The sequence below is a fragment of the Salvia splendens genome, chromosome 2, assembly GCF_004379255.2.
Source record: "Salvia splendens isolate huo1 chromosome 2, SspV2, whole genome shotgun sequence".
In the NCBI taxonomy this organism is placed as follows: Eukaryota; Viridiplantae; Streptophyta; class Magnoliopsida; order Lamiales; family Lamiaceae; genus Salvia; species Salvia splendens.
Genome location: NC_056033.1, coordinates 43,545,608 through 43,562,068, shown reverse-complemented (window position 1 = coordinate 43,562,068; position 16,461 = coordinate 43,545,608). Strand labels below are relative to the sequence as shown.

At 41.3% G+C, this 16,461-nt stretch overlaps 2 protein-coding genes and 1 non-coding gene across 4 annotated transcripts; 1 reads left to right on the top strand and 2 right to left on the bottom strand.

The window, feature by feature from the left end:
- Positions 1–2,297: 2,297 nt before the first annotated feature.
- Positions 2,298–2,834, bottom strand: LOC121780345. The gene has a single exon (XM_042177930.1). The coding sequence runs from the start codon at positions 2,832–2,834 to the stop codon at positions 2,298–2,300; it is 537 nt and encodes a 178-aa protein (XP_042033864.1).
- An 805-nt stretch (positions 2,835–3,639) lies between these two features.
- On the top strand, positions 3,640–3,746 carry LOC121793196. Its single transcript, XR_006049034.1, has one exon. It is a non-coding gene; the product is annotated as a small nucleolar RNA R71 (small nucleolar RNA).
- Positions 3,747–10,718: 6,972 nt separating this feature from the next.
- On the bottom strand, positions 10,719–16,001 carry LOC121793070 (protein EMSY-LIKE 3-like). 2 transcript variants are annotated; one of them, XM_042191277.1, is made up of 11 exons: positions 15,689–16,001; positions 14,436–14,504; positions 14,287–14,352; positions 14,081–14,190; positions 13,730–13,982; positions 13,448–13,648; positions 13,300–13,368; positions 12,638–12,877; positions 12,400–12,468; positions 12,249–12,312; positions 10,719–11,064 (listed from the first exon to the last, which is right to left on the bottom strand). In XM_042191277.1, exons 2-11 carry the CDS (start codon positions 14,496–14,498, stop codon positions 11,018–11,020), a joined length of 1,182 nt encoding a protein of 393 aa, XP_042047211.1. In that variant the 5' UTR covers positions 14,499–14,504; positions 15,689–16,001; the 3' UTR covers positions 10,719–11,017. The 2 variants fall into 2 exon arrangements, with proteins under 2 accessions (XP_042047211.1, XP_042047210.1); XM_042191276.1 differs by having other exon boundaries at positions 14,287–14,504.
- Between the last annotated feature and the right edge of the window lie 460 nt (positions 16,002–16,461).

Here is a 16,461-nt window from a genome sequence, read left to right as displayed (position 1 = left end):
ATCCTAAACAAATTCCACTCAAAGTAAGGATGTCACTCCTTACAAGTTGTGAAAGAGAAGGAAGTCATCCTACAAATACCTCAAAGTGTGTGGGGGTGTTTGACAAAGGTGATGGTTCCTCCGCCGAAAGAAGTTACAATCGGTCCTAACACGATTGATTGCATCTTTATTGGGTATGCACTTAATAGTAGTGCATATCGATTTGTTGTCTACAAGTCTGAAATACATACTGCGACCATAGGAACAACAATCGAGTAAAGAAATGTAGTATTTCTTGAAAAAATATATTTCCTCGCAAAGACAAGGAAAATGTTGCATCCAATTCTGAGACGAGAATTGAGGATGAAGCCACTAGTTCTAAATCAGCGGATGAAGAGCCAGAATCGCGCAAGCGAACAAGGCCTGATCCAAACGATACAATACTAAGACGTGGTAGTAGGGTCAGTACACCAAAGACATTTGGTCCTGACTATATTGCTTTTATGTTGGATGAAGAACTAACATCGATAAAAGTAGTCTTTGCTGGCCCAGATGGGCTGCACTAAAGAGAAACTGTTCAAAGCGAAATTGATTCAATTTTGCTAAATCACACTTGGGTGTTGGTTGATCTACCTGAAGGTGCTAAACCTTTAGGATTCAAATGAGTCCTTAAAAGCAAGTTTAAGGCCGTTTGAACAGTTGATAAGTATAGATGGTGACTTAAGATGAAATCTATGTGGAACAACCTGAAGGTTTTGTAGTACCTAGACAAGAGTAAAAGGTTTGCAAACTGGTTAAGTCCCTCTATGGATTGAAACAAGCGTCGTTGCAATGACACTTGAAATTTGATAATGTGATGTTATCAAATGGATTTAAAATCAACGAATGTGACAAATGTGTCTACATTAAAAACACTGATAATGGATACGTTATAGTGTGTCTCTACATTGATGATATGTTAATCATGGGTAGTAACACCTAAGTGATTAACTATACGAAAACCATGCTAAAGAAAAACTTTGACATGAAGGATATGGGTCTAGCCGATGTGATTTTTGGAATAAAAAATTCTAATTCAAATGAATCACATTAACACAATCTCATTATATTGAGAAAGTACTAAAGAAATTCAATGCCTATGATGGCATCCCAGCTAAGACGCCTAGAGAGCTCAATGTTCATTTCAGCAAGAACAGGGGTGAACCCCTTGCACAAAAAGATTATGCACGGGTCATTGGATGCATTATGTATCTTCCTAATTGCACTCGACCTGATATTACTTGCGCCGTGAACAAGTTGAGACGATACACGAGCAATCCAAACAAGGAGAATTGGAAAGCTCTTGTAAGAGTTTTGAGGTATCTCAAGTATACACAAATCATGGGCTACAACTTTTCGAGATACCCCCGGTACTTGAAGGGTACTGCGATGCAAATTGGATATCCGATAACAAAGACTCACTTTCAACAAGTGGATATGTCTTTACTATTTATTGGGGGTGGTGCTGTCTCATGGAAATCCACGAAACAAACATGTATAGCCCGATCCACTATGGAATCTGAATTCATAGCTTTAGATAAAGCCGCGGAAGAAGCCGAATGGCTTAAAAACTTCCTTGAAGATATTCCATGTTGATCAAAGCCTGTGCCTCCAGTGTTAATTCACTGTGATAGCCAAGCCGCTATTGGGAGGGCAAATAGTGGCTTGTACAATGGTAAGTCTCGACACATTCGTCGACGACATAATACCGTGAGACATTTGATCACAACAGGGGTGATTACAATTGACTACGTAAAGTCATTGGATAATCTAGCGGATCCGCTAACCAAAGGGTTAAATCGTGATCAAATGAATAAATTGCTAGAGGGAATGAGTTTGAAATCCACAAACTAAAGAATTGTCATAGTGGTAACCCAACCATGATGACTGGAGATCCCAAGAACTTGGTTCAATGGGAAAACTAAGCAATAGAGTGTTGTAAAACTTGCCTAGTGGTGAGGTTAAGTCTATGACTTTTAATGATCCCTAAAGGATCTCGTTGAGATGAAGTTCTCAAGGAGACCAAGTATGGCAAGATACTTAACGAGGAATCACCTATGTAAGTGTGAAGTGGGCCGCTTCAAACGATACACTTATGAATCCAAAGTGGTGTCCAAGGCCTGAAATGGACACAAAACGTGAGAACGGATGAGGTTGAGGTGTTTAAGTGTTAACATCATTGTCTCGGTGCACGCCGTGGAGGAATAGTTCAAAGCATCGCGCTACTAGTCCGCCTGTGTATCTGATGGTGTTGACTATGGAAGGTTCAAAGCCAAAAACTACCTATCCGCCATTTGCAAAGTAATGCTAGTCGATCTCAATTTACCAATATTCAACTTGTTGAAGAAGGACAATGGCATAGGATTAATGCTAGCCCCTAGATCGCACAAGGCATTCCCCACAAAGCAATTTCCAATAGTGCACTCAATAGTGAAGCTTCCCGGATCTTGCATTTTGGCCGGCAACTTCCTTTGAATAATTGCACTGCAACTCTCCGTCAAGTTGACCGTCTCATAGTGCCCCCATTTCCTCTTTAGTGAGACCACATCCTTTAGGAACTTTGCATAACTTGGCATTTGTTGAAGTGCTTCAACAAGAGGGATGTTAATTTGAACTTTCCTAAAGATATCCAAAAATCTTGAAAATTGTTCATCCTTCTTTTTCTTTTGCATCATTTGAGGGAAAGGAAGTTTAACTTCCGTGGGCTTAGGAGGAACTATTGTCTCGGGTTGATCTTTTGGTGGGCTCTTCGTTGGTGTCTCCACCTCTATTGTCTCTTCTTCATCGGGTTGCACAATAGCTTCCTTTTCGGGCATAGGGGGCTCTTATAGCTTGTTCCACTCCTCAAATTGATAGCCTTGCAATCCTTTGGGTTAGGAATGGTGTTGCTTGGGAATTGCCCCGGTTGATGAAGTTGACCCACGGCTTGGGCAATTTGACTCATTTGATGCTCCAAAGCCCCCATTCTCGTGGTGACATCCACTACCCGCCGTCTCAACCTTATCAATTCTCTTAGTAGATTGTGCCATGATTCCATCGGTCTTCTCCATTAGAGCTTTTAGAAGCTCATGGGTGACATCATCACTTGAAGGTTTAGAATTGGTGGGCACATTAGCGGCCCCACTTGTCGACCCACTAGGTGTAGGGAAACGAGGTGGCGGAGGTGGTTGGATAGCATTGTTTGGATTGCCATAAGAAAGGTTTGGATGTGCATTGAAGGGTGAGCGATAGCCTTGGTAATTACCACCCCCATTGTTAGGGTGATAGTTGTAGAAGTTCCTTTGATTCCCTCCTTAATGCACATAATTGACATCTTCCACGGTATGTAAAGGCTCTCCCATAGGTGCCACTCCCAAACTAAGGCCATCCACCTTTTGATTCAACAACATCATTTGTTGGTTGAGAAGATTGAATGCATCTGAATCCACAACCGAAGCTACCGGCATTGAACTATCTCGGCCCGAGCTCCAACCCTTGCTAGTATAGGCAAGCCTTTGAAGCATCTTCTTGCACTCCTCGACCCCTTTGTCCAAGAATGAACCCCCCGAACCAAGGTCTAATTGACTCTTGATAAACTCCGAGCATCCATTGTAGAAGAGGCTCACTTGATGGCCCGGAGATAGCCCATGGTTGGGGCATTTCTTTAGCAAGGCGTTGAATCTCTCCCAAGCCTCAAACATAGACTCTTGGCCCTTCATTTTAAAGTGGGAGATCTCTGCTTGGAGGTTGAGAGTGGAGCTTAGAGGGAAGAATCGATCCAAAAACTTTTGGGCTAAGTCGTCCCAACTTGTAACCGAGCCCGGCTCAAGGTTATCAAACCAATCTCTAGCATATCCCGACAATGAGAATGGAAATAGCCTAAGTTTGATTGTATCGTCAAGAACCCCATTAAGCTTAGTTGTATTGGCAATCTCCAAGAATTTAGCTAAGTGCCTATTAGGATCCTCAGTGGGCATTTCCGAGAAAACACGTTGCTCCACAAATTGAATCAATCCCGTCTTCAACTCAAAATTGTTGGCATTCACCCTTGTATCATAAGGTGGAGTTGGGATATTGACGTTCCCAAATGTGTCTCTAACCGGAGCCTCTCGCCTCCTTTCCTTCTCTCTTTCCCTTCTCATCTCCGCCATTTCTTGTTGTAGTTGGAGAATGATTTAGTCTTGATTTAAAGGAGGTGGAGGTGGAGGGGGAACTCCCTCATTGTTCCCATGTGGATTTTCCATTGGCTCAACTTGATGTTGAGCTCTTGCTCTTCTCCTTCGTCCTCTTCTTCGTCTATTGGCGGCTTCTATCTCTAAATTAATCGGCTCAAAGGGTAGACGACTTGAGCGCGTGAGCATAAAAACCTACACAACACAAGAGAGGAAACAAAGTCAAATTAGAGCTAAACTAGAAAACTAAACTAAATAAATAAAGCAAGTAAAATGTCTAAACTAGTATTCTCTATCTTTTCACAATATCAAACATAAAAGCAAACTTAGTACCCGGCAACGGCGCCAAAAACTTGACTCATGCTAATTTAGCATTCAAAAGCGTCACCCGCAAGTGTACGAGTTAAGTAGCACGTAGCAAGCTAAATTATCGATCCATGAAGACTAAAAGCCGGTTTGAGTACTATGATGCAACTTTGAACACTATCTAGACTAATAAAAGGGGTTTTTGGTTTTCTTAACTAAGATCAAAGAATAATTAAGCTAGTAAGACAATTAACTAAGAAAAACAAACAAACAAAGATAGGTTTTCACACAAATTGGGAAGTATAGGGAAATGGATCCGTTAGAATGGATCAAGGATTTCATCTACGGGTCATGCTCATCTATTGGGCCTCAAATGTGATTAGGAAAGTCGGGATAATCGGTTAGACCCCCTCTCGGGTGCATCTAACACGTGGGTCAATCTCTAGTGTAGGAGTCTCGTCCATACAATTCGAGATTGACTCCAAAGCACAACGGACCCAAGCCCTCTCTCTAGCTTATGCATCTCTCGACTACATATAATGCACGGAGTTGTTGATTACACATCTATCCTAATCATGTATTTCTCAATAACATCAATTAGGCACAAGATTTATCTAATTGGTAGCTAAGCAATTAGATATTAAAAGACCAAGGCTCAACAAAACCAACAAAAGAGATAGATATATATTCAACCATAGATTCAATCCATACAATCCATTCAAACTTCACCAAATCCCTATTAAAAGCTTAGCTACTCATAGTCAAAGCTAAAATAAAAGCAAAAACAAGGAAAACAAAGCTAAACATAATAGAAATGATAACTAGAACTCTCTATGGTGGAATTGATGGTGGGGAGTCTCCTTCCTTCAATCTCTTGAAAATGGGAAGCTCCTTGACTTCAAATCCTCTCAAAACTTTGCTTTCTTGCTCAGATTCGTAGTGTGGAAGTTAGGGTTTGGAAATGAGTGAGAACCCTTTTATATCCGGAGTGAGAAAGAGGCAAAAGTGGGCAACAGCAGTTATCGCCCGGCCGGGCGATTTGTAAATGGGAACATGCCCGGCCGGGCGTTCTGGGTAAATCGCGACGAAGTCTTCAAACGCCCGGCCGGGCGTTTCGTTGGATAAAAAACGCCCGGTCGAGCGAACTTTCTGTTGTCTTCGGCTAACGTCCGGCCGGGCGTTTTTTATATGGAAATCGCCCGGTCGGGCAAAATTTCTGTGATCAGCCCGTTCGCTCCGTTTTGCCCGTTTTAGACCTGTTCTTGCATCAAAACTCCGACAAACTCGTTAACTCTAAAAATAGCTGAAAAGTGGGTGAAACATATACTTTATACCTCAAGAGATTCAACAACATGTGTTAATCACCCATCTAAACATCCTAAACAATGAGTTTGTCAACCCCGACTCACAACGGGAGTCAAAAAGGTCACCGCTGGACCCCGACGTATAACGGGAGATAAAAGGTCTCCGATGGACCCCGACGGTCCATGGTGTATCCCGTCGTGTCTCTTCAGCTCCCAATGGCTAGTGCACCAGCCAATAACCTCCGGCGGTTACAGTCAAGCCATAATGGCACACATGATGGTTGTTGACTCCATCAATGCTCCTGCGGGTGGAATTGGCCTATAAATAGGCAGTCACTTCATGCATTGCACATTATTAGACACGCAACACATTTGCATAGCTCTCTCCCTCTCTGCATTGTCTTCTCGTCGAAGCTCTGCCCTCACCATCATCTAGTTCACCGGAGCTTGTTCCGTCTGCGGTGCTGCAACGAACAAGACCAAGCCGTTTTATCTTTGGGGACGACACGCCAAACTGAGAGCACTACCGGGGCGTATCTCGTCTTGCGGAAAGAGGACTCATCGACTCGGCTTACATCTTTACGGTTTATTGTTTCGAATTCTTCTTTGTAATTTCAATTCAATTTATTTTCTGTTTAATTTCTCTTTTTTTCATTGGGTTGTACTACGCCCTGTTAGTGTATTTTTGTATCGCAGTTAAACAATCATTTTTAACCTAACACAAATTAAATGCAGTCCGCCAGTTTAGGCAGTTTTATATATGAAAAAAAAAACAAAAAGACTTACGATGTAAGGAACATTTCTCCATACAATTAGATGCAATAAATTTTGAATATAAGCCACTCGAGAGGATAATAATTCATTATATGCTATATTTGTTGAACGACTTGATAGTTTACTTGGTAAGTATTATGCCTTTTGGGCTTTTTCTGAATAAGAAAGATACCAACTAGTATTTAATTTTATTGAATACAGATATACAAGACTAAATCCTCAATTGATGGATATCGACAATAATGATGGCACAAAATTAAAGCATTACCAAAGAAAAGTCAGGCAATTATAGCAAAAAATCTCAAAATCTAATCAATCTCTCAAATTCAATATAAATGCATCTCATCTCACTACACAAATTCAAAGAAGCACAATGAAAACTGCCACTTGTGTCACAACGTTAATCATTGCTATCAATAAGATGTCTATGATCACAACACAAGGCCATACCATAGACCTAATTCGTAGGGAATTCTTACAATCTCCTTCCCTTATTTCTTGGTCGCACCCATTTATGACCATTTTGCGACCTTCTTTCAACCACCATGCCAACACACGCATATCTCAAACGCCGCTAGTTGATATTTTTTTGACAAAGGAGAATATCTGATGAAGCTGTCCATTGGCACGCCACCAGTCGAAACTTTAGCTGCTGTCTACACCGGCAGCGACCTTGTTTGGATCCAATGCAAGCCTTGTACAGAATGCTTTCGCCAAAAAGCCCCACTTTTTCAACCTAAGTTTTCTTCAAACCTACAAACCTGCTGCTTGTACTTCTGCTCCATGCAATGCCCTTCATGGGAGGACTTCTTGTCTCCAGGACACTTGTCGTTACACCATTGGATATGACGACAAGTCGTTTAGTAATGGTTATCTTGCCACGGAAACTCTAAGATTAGGTTCCGTGGCAATTCCCAATGTTGTTATTGGATGTGGACATAACAACCGTGGCGCATTTGGTCCTCATGTGACCGGGATTGTGGGCTTAGGTGGCGGTGAATTGTCACTAATCACCCAAATGGGATCTTTGACCCGAGGCAGATTCTCGTACTCGGATCATACATAGGCGGAGCCTTGTCTTCTAGTAAAATGAGTTTTGGGGATGATGTTGATGTGCCAGGTGATGACGTGGAGACAACTGTCTTAATGGCCAGGTTCCCTAAGAGCATCAGCAGTGGCGCGGAATTCCCAGCGAAATTCCCCACGGAATTCCCAAAAACACCTCCTGCCACGTCGTACGGACTTCCTACTGCACTGTCTTGTCATACGAACTTCCCACTGCACTGTGGCGGAATTCCCCTGCGGAATTCTTACATTAAAAAAATCACAAATTCACATATTAAACAATTTCTGGAATTAAACAATTTACGGAAGTAAGAAATTTATGAAATTAAATAGTCGACACGAATACAGAGAAAATGCAACCACTTTATTTAAAAAAAACATACTTCATTATAAAAAAAATACATAATTACTAAAAAAATTATATTATTAAAATAAAAACCGGCTTCTCACTCATCGGATTCCCCGTCGCCGTCCCCGCCGCCGCCATCCCTCCCGTCGTCACCGTCCGACATGACTCCGAACCCTAAATCGCGCCACATATTGTTGATGAGGGGTTTAAGCGACCGCTTGTAATGGGGGTCGGTCGATTGGTGCCATTCAACCATTGCACGTAACAAGGTTTCATGTGCCGCGATGCGGGCGAATGAGGGGTTATCGGGGTTCTCGGGATCGTTTTGGGCGGGTGCTGCCGATTGGGCCTCGGCAGATCCGCTGGTGCTTCCCCTCGCCATCCGCGCCGTGAACTTTTGCCCAACCGGGTGACGGCGGCGGGCCGACGATGTGGGTGTGGGGAACTCTGACTCGGGAGGGGAGAGTTCCGTGGAACCAGCACTGCTACTGTACTCTCCGGAGGCGCTGATCTTCGTCCACTTCGGCCAGCCGGATTCAACACCCGCAGTGAACTTGGGCGAAGACTGCACCACAAGATACACCGACCAATACTTAATTCCCTGAAGCCCTTGTCAGCGTCGGGGAACTGCTGATGAGCCAGCAGCTTCACATCCTCGGCAGACATGCCGCTGGTTGCCGAGCGGAGGTTGTTTGTGTAAATGCCGGCAAATCGGCTGAGCTGCCTCTTCAACCGGTCCCACTGTTTTCGGCATTGCTCTGCGTTGTGAGGCTTCCCCCCTGGCGGTTTGAACTGGAGGTAGCTTTGGCTAATGCGCCACCACATCCGATCGATGTGCTGGTTCGCCCCGACGTATGGATCCTCCACTACACTGATCCACGCCTTCGCCAGCGCGACGCACTCGTCCATGATCCAGACGGTCCTCCTGTTCTTGCTGGATCCCTCCCCCACCTCAGCGGCCCCCACCTCACCACCGTACACCGGGACGCCCCGTCCCCTGCCCCTCCCTAGCTCGGTCCCCCCTCCTCACTGTCGCCGGTGATGCGTCGGTGGGAGAATCCCGGATCGGAGAAAGCCCCAACTCCTCGAGCGAGAACGTGTCATTGCCAGTGAACTGAGTCTCGAGAGGAGAACTCGTCGGGTTGTCCATCGACAGTAGGTCCATATAGGGCCGATAGACGTTGTCCACCGGCGATTGGGGGACCCCCTGCCTACTCCCCCCGCAGCGACAAGCGATCCCTGCATCATCCCGGGCATCATCATCCCCGGCATCTGGGGCATCATTCCGGTACTCGCCCCGGGCATCTGGGGCATCATCTCATACCACTGCGGGTACATGTTGTAGTACTGGGGCATCATACCCAGTGGCATTTGAGATTGGGGCATCATCCCCGACATTTGAGACATCGCAGTGGACATCGACGTACTCCTGCCGATGGGAAAATGCGGCGCCGGTGACTCGCTCGAGGCGAGAGAATCGCTATCGTGGTGCTCCATTGTTCTTCGAAAGAAAGGTATTTTTAGAGAGAGATACTCGTTAATAAAAGTGGTGCGAATGAAATGAAGTTCAACGGGATGTATATATAGGAACCGAAAAAAAACCATTTAATGCAATATACGGGAATTCTGCGCGGACGTCCGTGCGAGTCAACGCAATGGCGGACGTCCGCACGGAACTGCGAATTCCTCGACGGAATTCCGTATCCGTGTATGCCACGCACAATGGCGGACGTCCGCCACGGAATTCCCGCACACCGGTGGGAATTCCGCGTTGACGTCCGCCACTGCTGATGCACTAAGACTTTATACTTGTTGACATTAAAGGGATTAGTGTTGGGAATAATAGAGTTGAATTTGACAGCTATTCATCTTCAAATAGTTCCAAGGGAATTGAGGATGACAATATCATCATTGACTCAGGTACAACATTGACTTTTCTCCCACAGGAATTATACGATAAAGTTACAGCACAAGTGAGGAGGCATATGAAGATGAAAGAAGTGGATGATCCAAAGGGACTGTTGGATTTATGCTATTATTCAACAAGTGTGACAAAAGTTCCAGAAATCATATTTCATTTCATAGGGGCTGATGTGAAATTGAAGCCTCTAAACACTTTTATCAAGACTAGGAAAAATAATTTGTGCCTAGCTTTTGCACCCACAAATGATGAGCCAATATTTGGTAATTTGGCACAAATGGATTTCTTGATAGGATATGACTTACAAAATAAGATAGTATCCTTTAAACCTACAGATTGCAACTAGGAAAGTTGTAAAGATGAATGTCCTGATTTTCAGTTAACTTCTTTTTTCCTTTAATTTGTGTGTGAAAGAAATGCTAGCTAGTATTCGAGTTTCTCCGATCAACATCATACATATATACAATTCAGTAATGAAAAAAAAAGTGATTGATACTTTGCCACTGTTGAGACCATATATTTAATGATGATCATGATCATACGGCTTGGTGGAGGCAATGGTCGATGCAGGAATAAATGTAGGCGAAGAGCCAAAAGAGCCTGGGCTAAAGCAGCAAACGGATGCCACGGCCGAGAAAGATCGGATGAGAAGACAAGGAGGACGCCGACCACCACACAGAGGCAGAAGAAGATGTAGATCAATGGAATTAACATTCTTTCCCTTTCATCAGCATCCATTAATTTATTTTCCCTCCTCGAGAATCTAATTTCCGCCTCTGCGAATATATATGATTCAGGGAGGAAGATTTTGTTCTTAACGAAGCTTCTAATTTGGGGATAATTAATTGATTTTCTACAAGAGGACATGAACAAAAATTTTACATACCACGTGTTTATATTTTACAAACTACTATAATCTAAGAACAACGCACCTAAGGACTTGGCTTACCGGACTCAAAAACAATCATAATGTTAAGGAATGTTATCTGAATTATACAACAGCCCTAAATCGATCAGTATTCTACCATGTCGGTATTAGTCACAGAAGTTGATTCTACCCATAAATGCCAATTTACCACCAATTTCCATCCCTCCTTCATCCTAAATTATCATCACTGGTGTGGGGGTGTTATGCTCGCTCCAGTGCCTGGCCATGTTCGAAGCCACCACCTTCGTCTGTCATGCACAACCACCAAAAGAGAAATAAAGGAAATTATTTAGTGGAACACAATGCACAACAAGAACATAAAAATCTTCCTAAATAAAACCAATATTAACTTTGCGAAATTAAGAGTTTGGAAACCAAGCAGGATGTGTAAAACCGAGTAAACTGAATTATTTGAGCCTAGTTGGAACCAAGTTAACTGCAGGCAGCTTTTATGAAAATTTAACAGCGTGAGGGGAACTTCTAAAAGTTCATATAGCGACACTGCCATTCAGATTTCCCTTTTACCAAATACAAAACCTTTCAGCTGAGCATTCATAGATGAGCTTCAGGGTTTCTGCATGCTGATTAAAGAAAAGTACTAGTAGTAGTTAGTGAGTGCATTTTGATTCCTTGCTAAACAGTCTCTCCAAGGTCCTATTTTCTAAGGTGGTTAAATTTATCACGAGAGAAGGTGGAATACGAAAATTCCCTCCCTCCAAATCTCTCATTCCCTTTCCATCATTTTCTAAATAAAATACTTCACACTTTCTTATTCTTAATTTTCACTCCAAGGAGGGAAAATATTATCACGACAACTCGTGAAAATAGTTTCCCTCCTTGGAGTCAAATAGAGAAATAAGAATGGGTGAATTTATTTTTCATAAATATTATGGAAAAAAATGAAGGGTTTAGAGGGAGAGAATTTTCTTATCCATCATTTTCATATGATAATTTTTAACCACCAAAGAAAAGCACAGCTTAATGAGCAATGCTGTTCAGTTTGTTGATATTTTCTTTGCCTTCTAAGCTAATATATCACCTTACGACCTAATGAGCAAGGGCTTGTTTTCTTCAACTGAAATAATAGGATTAGTTTAAAACTTAGCATACAATTATTTATTCTGTTGTCCTTCCCCTTGATATTTCCATATTTCCTTTCAAATGATGAATCTCATTCACCACTCTAGACATCAAGTATCCGTTGGGAAGACCAGAAACTAAGTTTATAAATACTGATGCCTATGTCTTTCACCTAGCATTTTTCCACTCGAGACTAACTTAAAAAGATGGCAGGGTTCATATTGACTGAAATTTAAGTCAGTATCACAAAATGCTCAAGGAATGGAGATGCAAAGTAAAATTATACTTAAAATACTATCAAACTACCAGTGACTAAAAAGTAGGAAACTTAAAAAGATAGTGCAAAGCATACCACTTTCACCATCAGATAAATCCGCAAACCTTGCAATGGCATCGCTGAGAGCGAGCTCATGTTCCTGTATCATAAGAACTAAACATTAGAACCCATCGGAAAGACAAAATACACATGAAATTAATTCGAAAAGAATTATGTGCTTTCTAACCTTTAGAACTTTCCTTGCCCTGTCAATTTCAACAGGATCTGGATGACTAGCATTAAAAACCTTCTCCACCTACCAACATTCAAACTTAATGAACAATTAGCTAATAAAACAAGTGGACACTAGATCCTTGCTCTGTCAATTCAAATAGGGTCTGGATACTAGCATTAAAAACCTTCTACAACTATCATTAAAACATTTAGCTAATCAAATAAGTGGACACTAGACCTCCACGGCATACCTCTTTTATCAAAGTCTCGGTATGAAGCAACTGAATGTCATCCAGTCTTTTCTTTCCAATACCATTTTGGGGTGGAAGGTCGTTCCTGGACTGGCCTTTGGGTAAACCCCTTCCTCTTCCCAAACCTGGAGCATTATCTTGTCCAAGAGGTCGGCCGATCCCACAGGCAGCTCCACCGTAACTGCCACGACGAGAAATCCCAGGGTCTTCACCGTCCCACTTAATATCAGACGGAGATATCTACAGTGGAAATCCAAAAGCATCAGGTTGAGGCTATCCCCAAGAAACAGTGTAATATCAATAAATCTTCAATCCTTCTGCTTGCAAGTTTTTTCTCCTATTAATAGTTCCAAGGACATATAGCACCTTGGCAGAAAGAACTCGGCAAAACAGTCCATGTCAAACGTTCCCACTGAATTAATACCCATGCCTCAATAATACCACATTTAACTAGTCAATTAGGCTTCTGTTTCTTCTTCTCATTCCAGAGATTTTTATTATTCCTAGCTTTTGCTATGAGATTTAGATTACACAAATAAGAAAACAAAGCTTAAGAAATCAATCCAATTACATTAGATCACGCACATAAGAAAACATGATAACTAATACAAGCAAGCATGTAATTGTGAGAATTCTGTAATGTAGAAAAAAAAGCTATCTACCTCAGCTAGGTTGACCCATTCCCATGTTTCAAAGTCAGTACCTATGTCATAAACAAGAGCATGTCGACCCTGAAAATAGCATAGGGCTAACTTCAGAAATTGATGAAGAGAAAAGAATGGTCCACAGTTATAAGAGAGGTGGATATACCTCAACTGCATTGTAATCAGTTATAACAGCTTCATAAAAATTATTATCATCGGGCCATCTGGTTCTGACTTTCCGTCCAATTAATGGATCAAAAGAACCTTGTGGCCGCTCATTTGGAAGGCCCCCAACGCGGTTACCAAATTGACCTCTTCCAGCTGGCCCAGAGGGATGCCGAATTTTCGTTAATGAACCAGGTGGTATCTGAAAATAAAGTAAATTATTGAAAAATAGTATCAGTCAAGGTATAGCAGACAAAAATTAGATATTAAATTTCCAACTCACAGATTTGTGCTTTTTTCCTTTTGTCCCTGCTATAGGTCCACGCTTAGCAGCTGAGGACGATGGCTGGTTTGATGTAGCAATTGCCTGTGGGTGGAAAGAAGGAGATGGCCCACCATAAGATACAGGAGGATACTGTGGGGCTATCTTTTGCTTTTTACGAGAAGCTGAAATGGACGGACTCAGCACTGCATCATGTACTGGTTGATTGGCACCATGAATGCTTTGTTGCAGCCCCCCTGATTGCCTCCACTCCCTGACAGTATTCCCAAATTCTCTTAACCAATAAAATGATCATTTGCAAAATTAAACTTGAGAGTGACTTTTTAACAGCTCTTATTTTATTTAAAATACCTGATTCTTCTGATTGTATCATCAGCATTAACCCTACTGAGAAGATCCCTGTGTTCCTCGTTTGACAATCTTAACTCTTTCCTGAGCTCTGTAATTAAACTTTCCTTCTCCTGGAGAATATACAATTTATTGAGCAGACGCATAAACCTTTAGATCTGATGAAAGATATAAGCCACATTAGATTCACGTCACAGTAAAAATTGTACCCAGGTTATGGCATCATCTTGAGCTTTAAAGGCTCTTAGAACTGAACTGTATGCTTCTTGCTCAAGCTGGTGAATTTTAGCTTCCATGTCAGTCTCCTCATAGATCCGGGGAAAAGGGTGAGAACTCAAGGCAGCAGGCCTTCCATTACCAGAAATGCAGCCACCTCTTGACACTCTATTTGTATTTCGATGTGGTGGAGGAAAATCATCATCAGTTCCTGAAACAGAATCAATGGGAAAGAGAGGAGAAAGATATTTGTCACAGACGATGCCTATAAAAAATAACAAGCAAAAACGTAGTCTGGCAATATAGAAGATATCATCTAAGTTAATAAAACATAGATCAGGGGATCATAATAACCCATGACAGATATGCCAGAATCCAAGTTGTTGGCCAAATTGAGTAACGAATGAAACACTGAGACGAGTTATCCAGCTAGTTCGTGCTTATTGTATAAGACATGTGAAGAAGAAAACAAACTTACTAAAGAGAAAGTTGCACGTGATTACTTGTTCATCAACAATATGCATTTGTTTTGAAAAAGGATGGTAGTGTTACAGATACCAGCTATGTTAAGTGAAAGGAATGTGCCCCAAAGCAATAAGAAGTAACTCACATAGTGATTTATTGAAAACTCTGTTTCCAGAAAAGAATGAGAAAAAGAAGGGGAAAAAAATACTTTAATGAGGAATAAGATCTCAACCCCACGAAGTCCATCTTTATCCCTACACAACCATCTAGATACAAAATTATAATCAACCGCCACCAGCAAAACCAGTGATCCATACACAAGATTCTATTAGGTGAATATGGTTTGATAATCTAGAACTCTCAGTCCATGCAGAGGAAGCAGCAATAAATGAAACAGTATGATTATTTTTCCTCTACACTTTCACTATTCCAAACCACTAATTCAACAGTTCCATCCAAATGTTACTAATCTTAAGAGATTTTGAAGAGGGCTACAAATTTCAAACACATTGTCAAAGTAACTAAATATACTATCATATAAATAAGGAGCAGGGAACAGCAAACAAGGTAACTCAGAACAAACGAAGTTGACAGAATTTAGAACTAACAGAGTAAGGACCAGAAGGAAGATAACAGACAAAGGAATGTTTTTTGAGCTCCTGGCCAAACAGATGACTTCAAAATTCAAACACTTGACAGAAATGAGCAAGTAAAATCAGCACTTTGAGGAAAACATTAATAACTGAAAATCTAAAAGTAATTAGGATTGTGACTATAACTGCGGGCATCACAATGTACTAATGCAAATTATACAACAATACATTGAACTTAAAAACCCTAATCCAATTATACTGACATTCCGAACCCAAATAAGTCACATAAATAACCAGCAAAACCTAAAATTTTAGGATTAAGAAGGGAATCACTAACCACTACTGTCGTACGGCTCGCAATCCATAGCCAGCTTTTTGCAGAGCAAAGATTCAGAAATTCTCGCAGCTCAAAACCTAGAATCAATCACACGGAGTCAGGAAAACTATAAAATTTTGACTTTTTCGAGCTAATAAATAGCAAGCTAGGATTCAATTTCGTTGATTTCTGCCGGCGTACGCGAGCGGTGTGTGTGTTTTGGGTATGCGGACGTGAAATGTGTTTATTAAATTAGCTAAGAAAATAACGGTTTGAGTTCCGCCTCTTTTGATTCTCTGTGTCCTTGTTCGAAAGTGTTTTTGCCTCTCTTCAAACCCAACTTCCCCGCACATATGATTTTATGTAAAATATTTTTATGGCCATTTTTCAATATTAGTAAATCCATCACATATTTGATTACACTTGCCTGAGCTAGAGGTGGGTAGGTACGGTATACCTTACCGAAACGATTATACTATATACCTTATTGTAAATTCGGTATGCGAAAAAATCATACATGTAACTTACCAAAATTTTTGGTATGGCGAATTTCCATACCGATAGCATACCTCATTTTCGGTATATCGTACCCAAATTCGGTTTACCGTACTTTTGCTATATATCTGACTTTCAACATCAATGAAATAATTTGAGTTTTTAGAATATTATATTATAATTTTATAATTTAAAAAATATATTAAATATATTTTATTCATAATTATATTTATATTTCACATTAAATTTTATAGTTTAAAATATATAATCCGTCCCATAAAAATATGAGCATTAGGTGT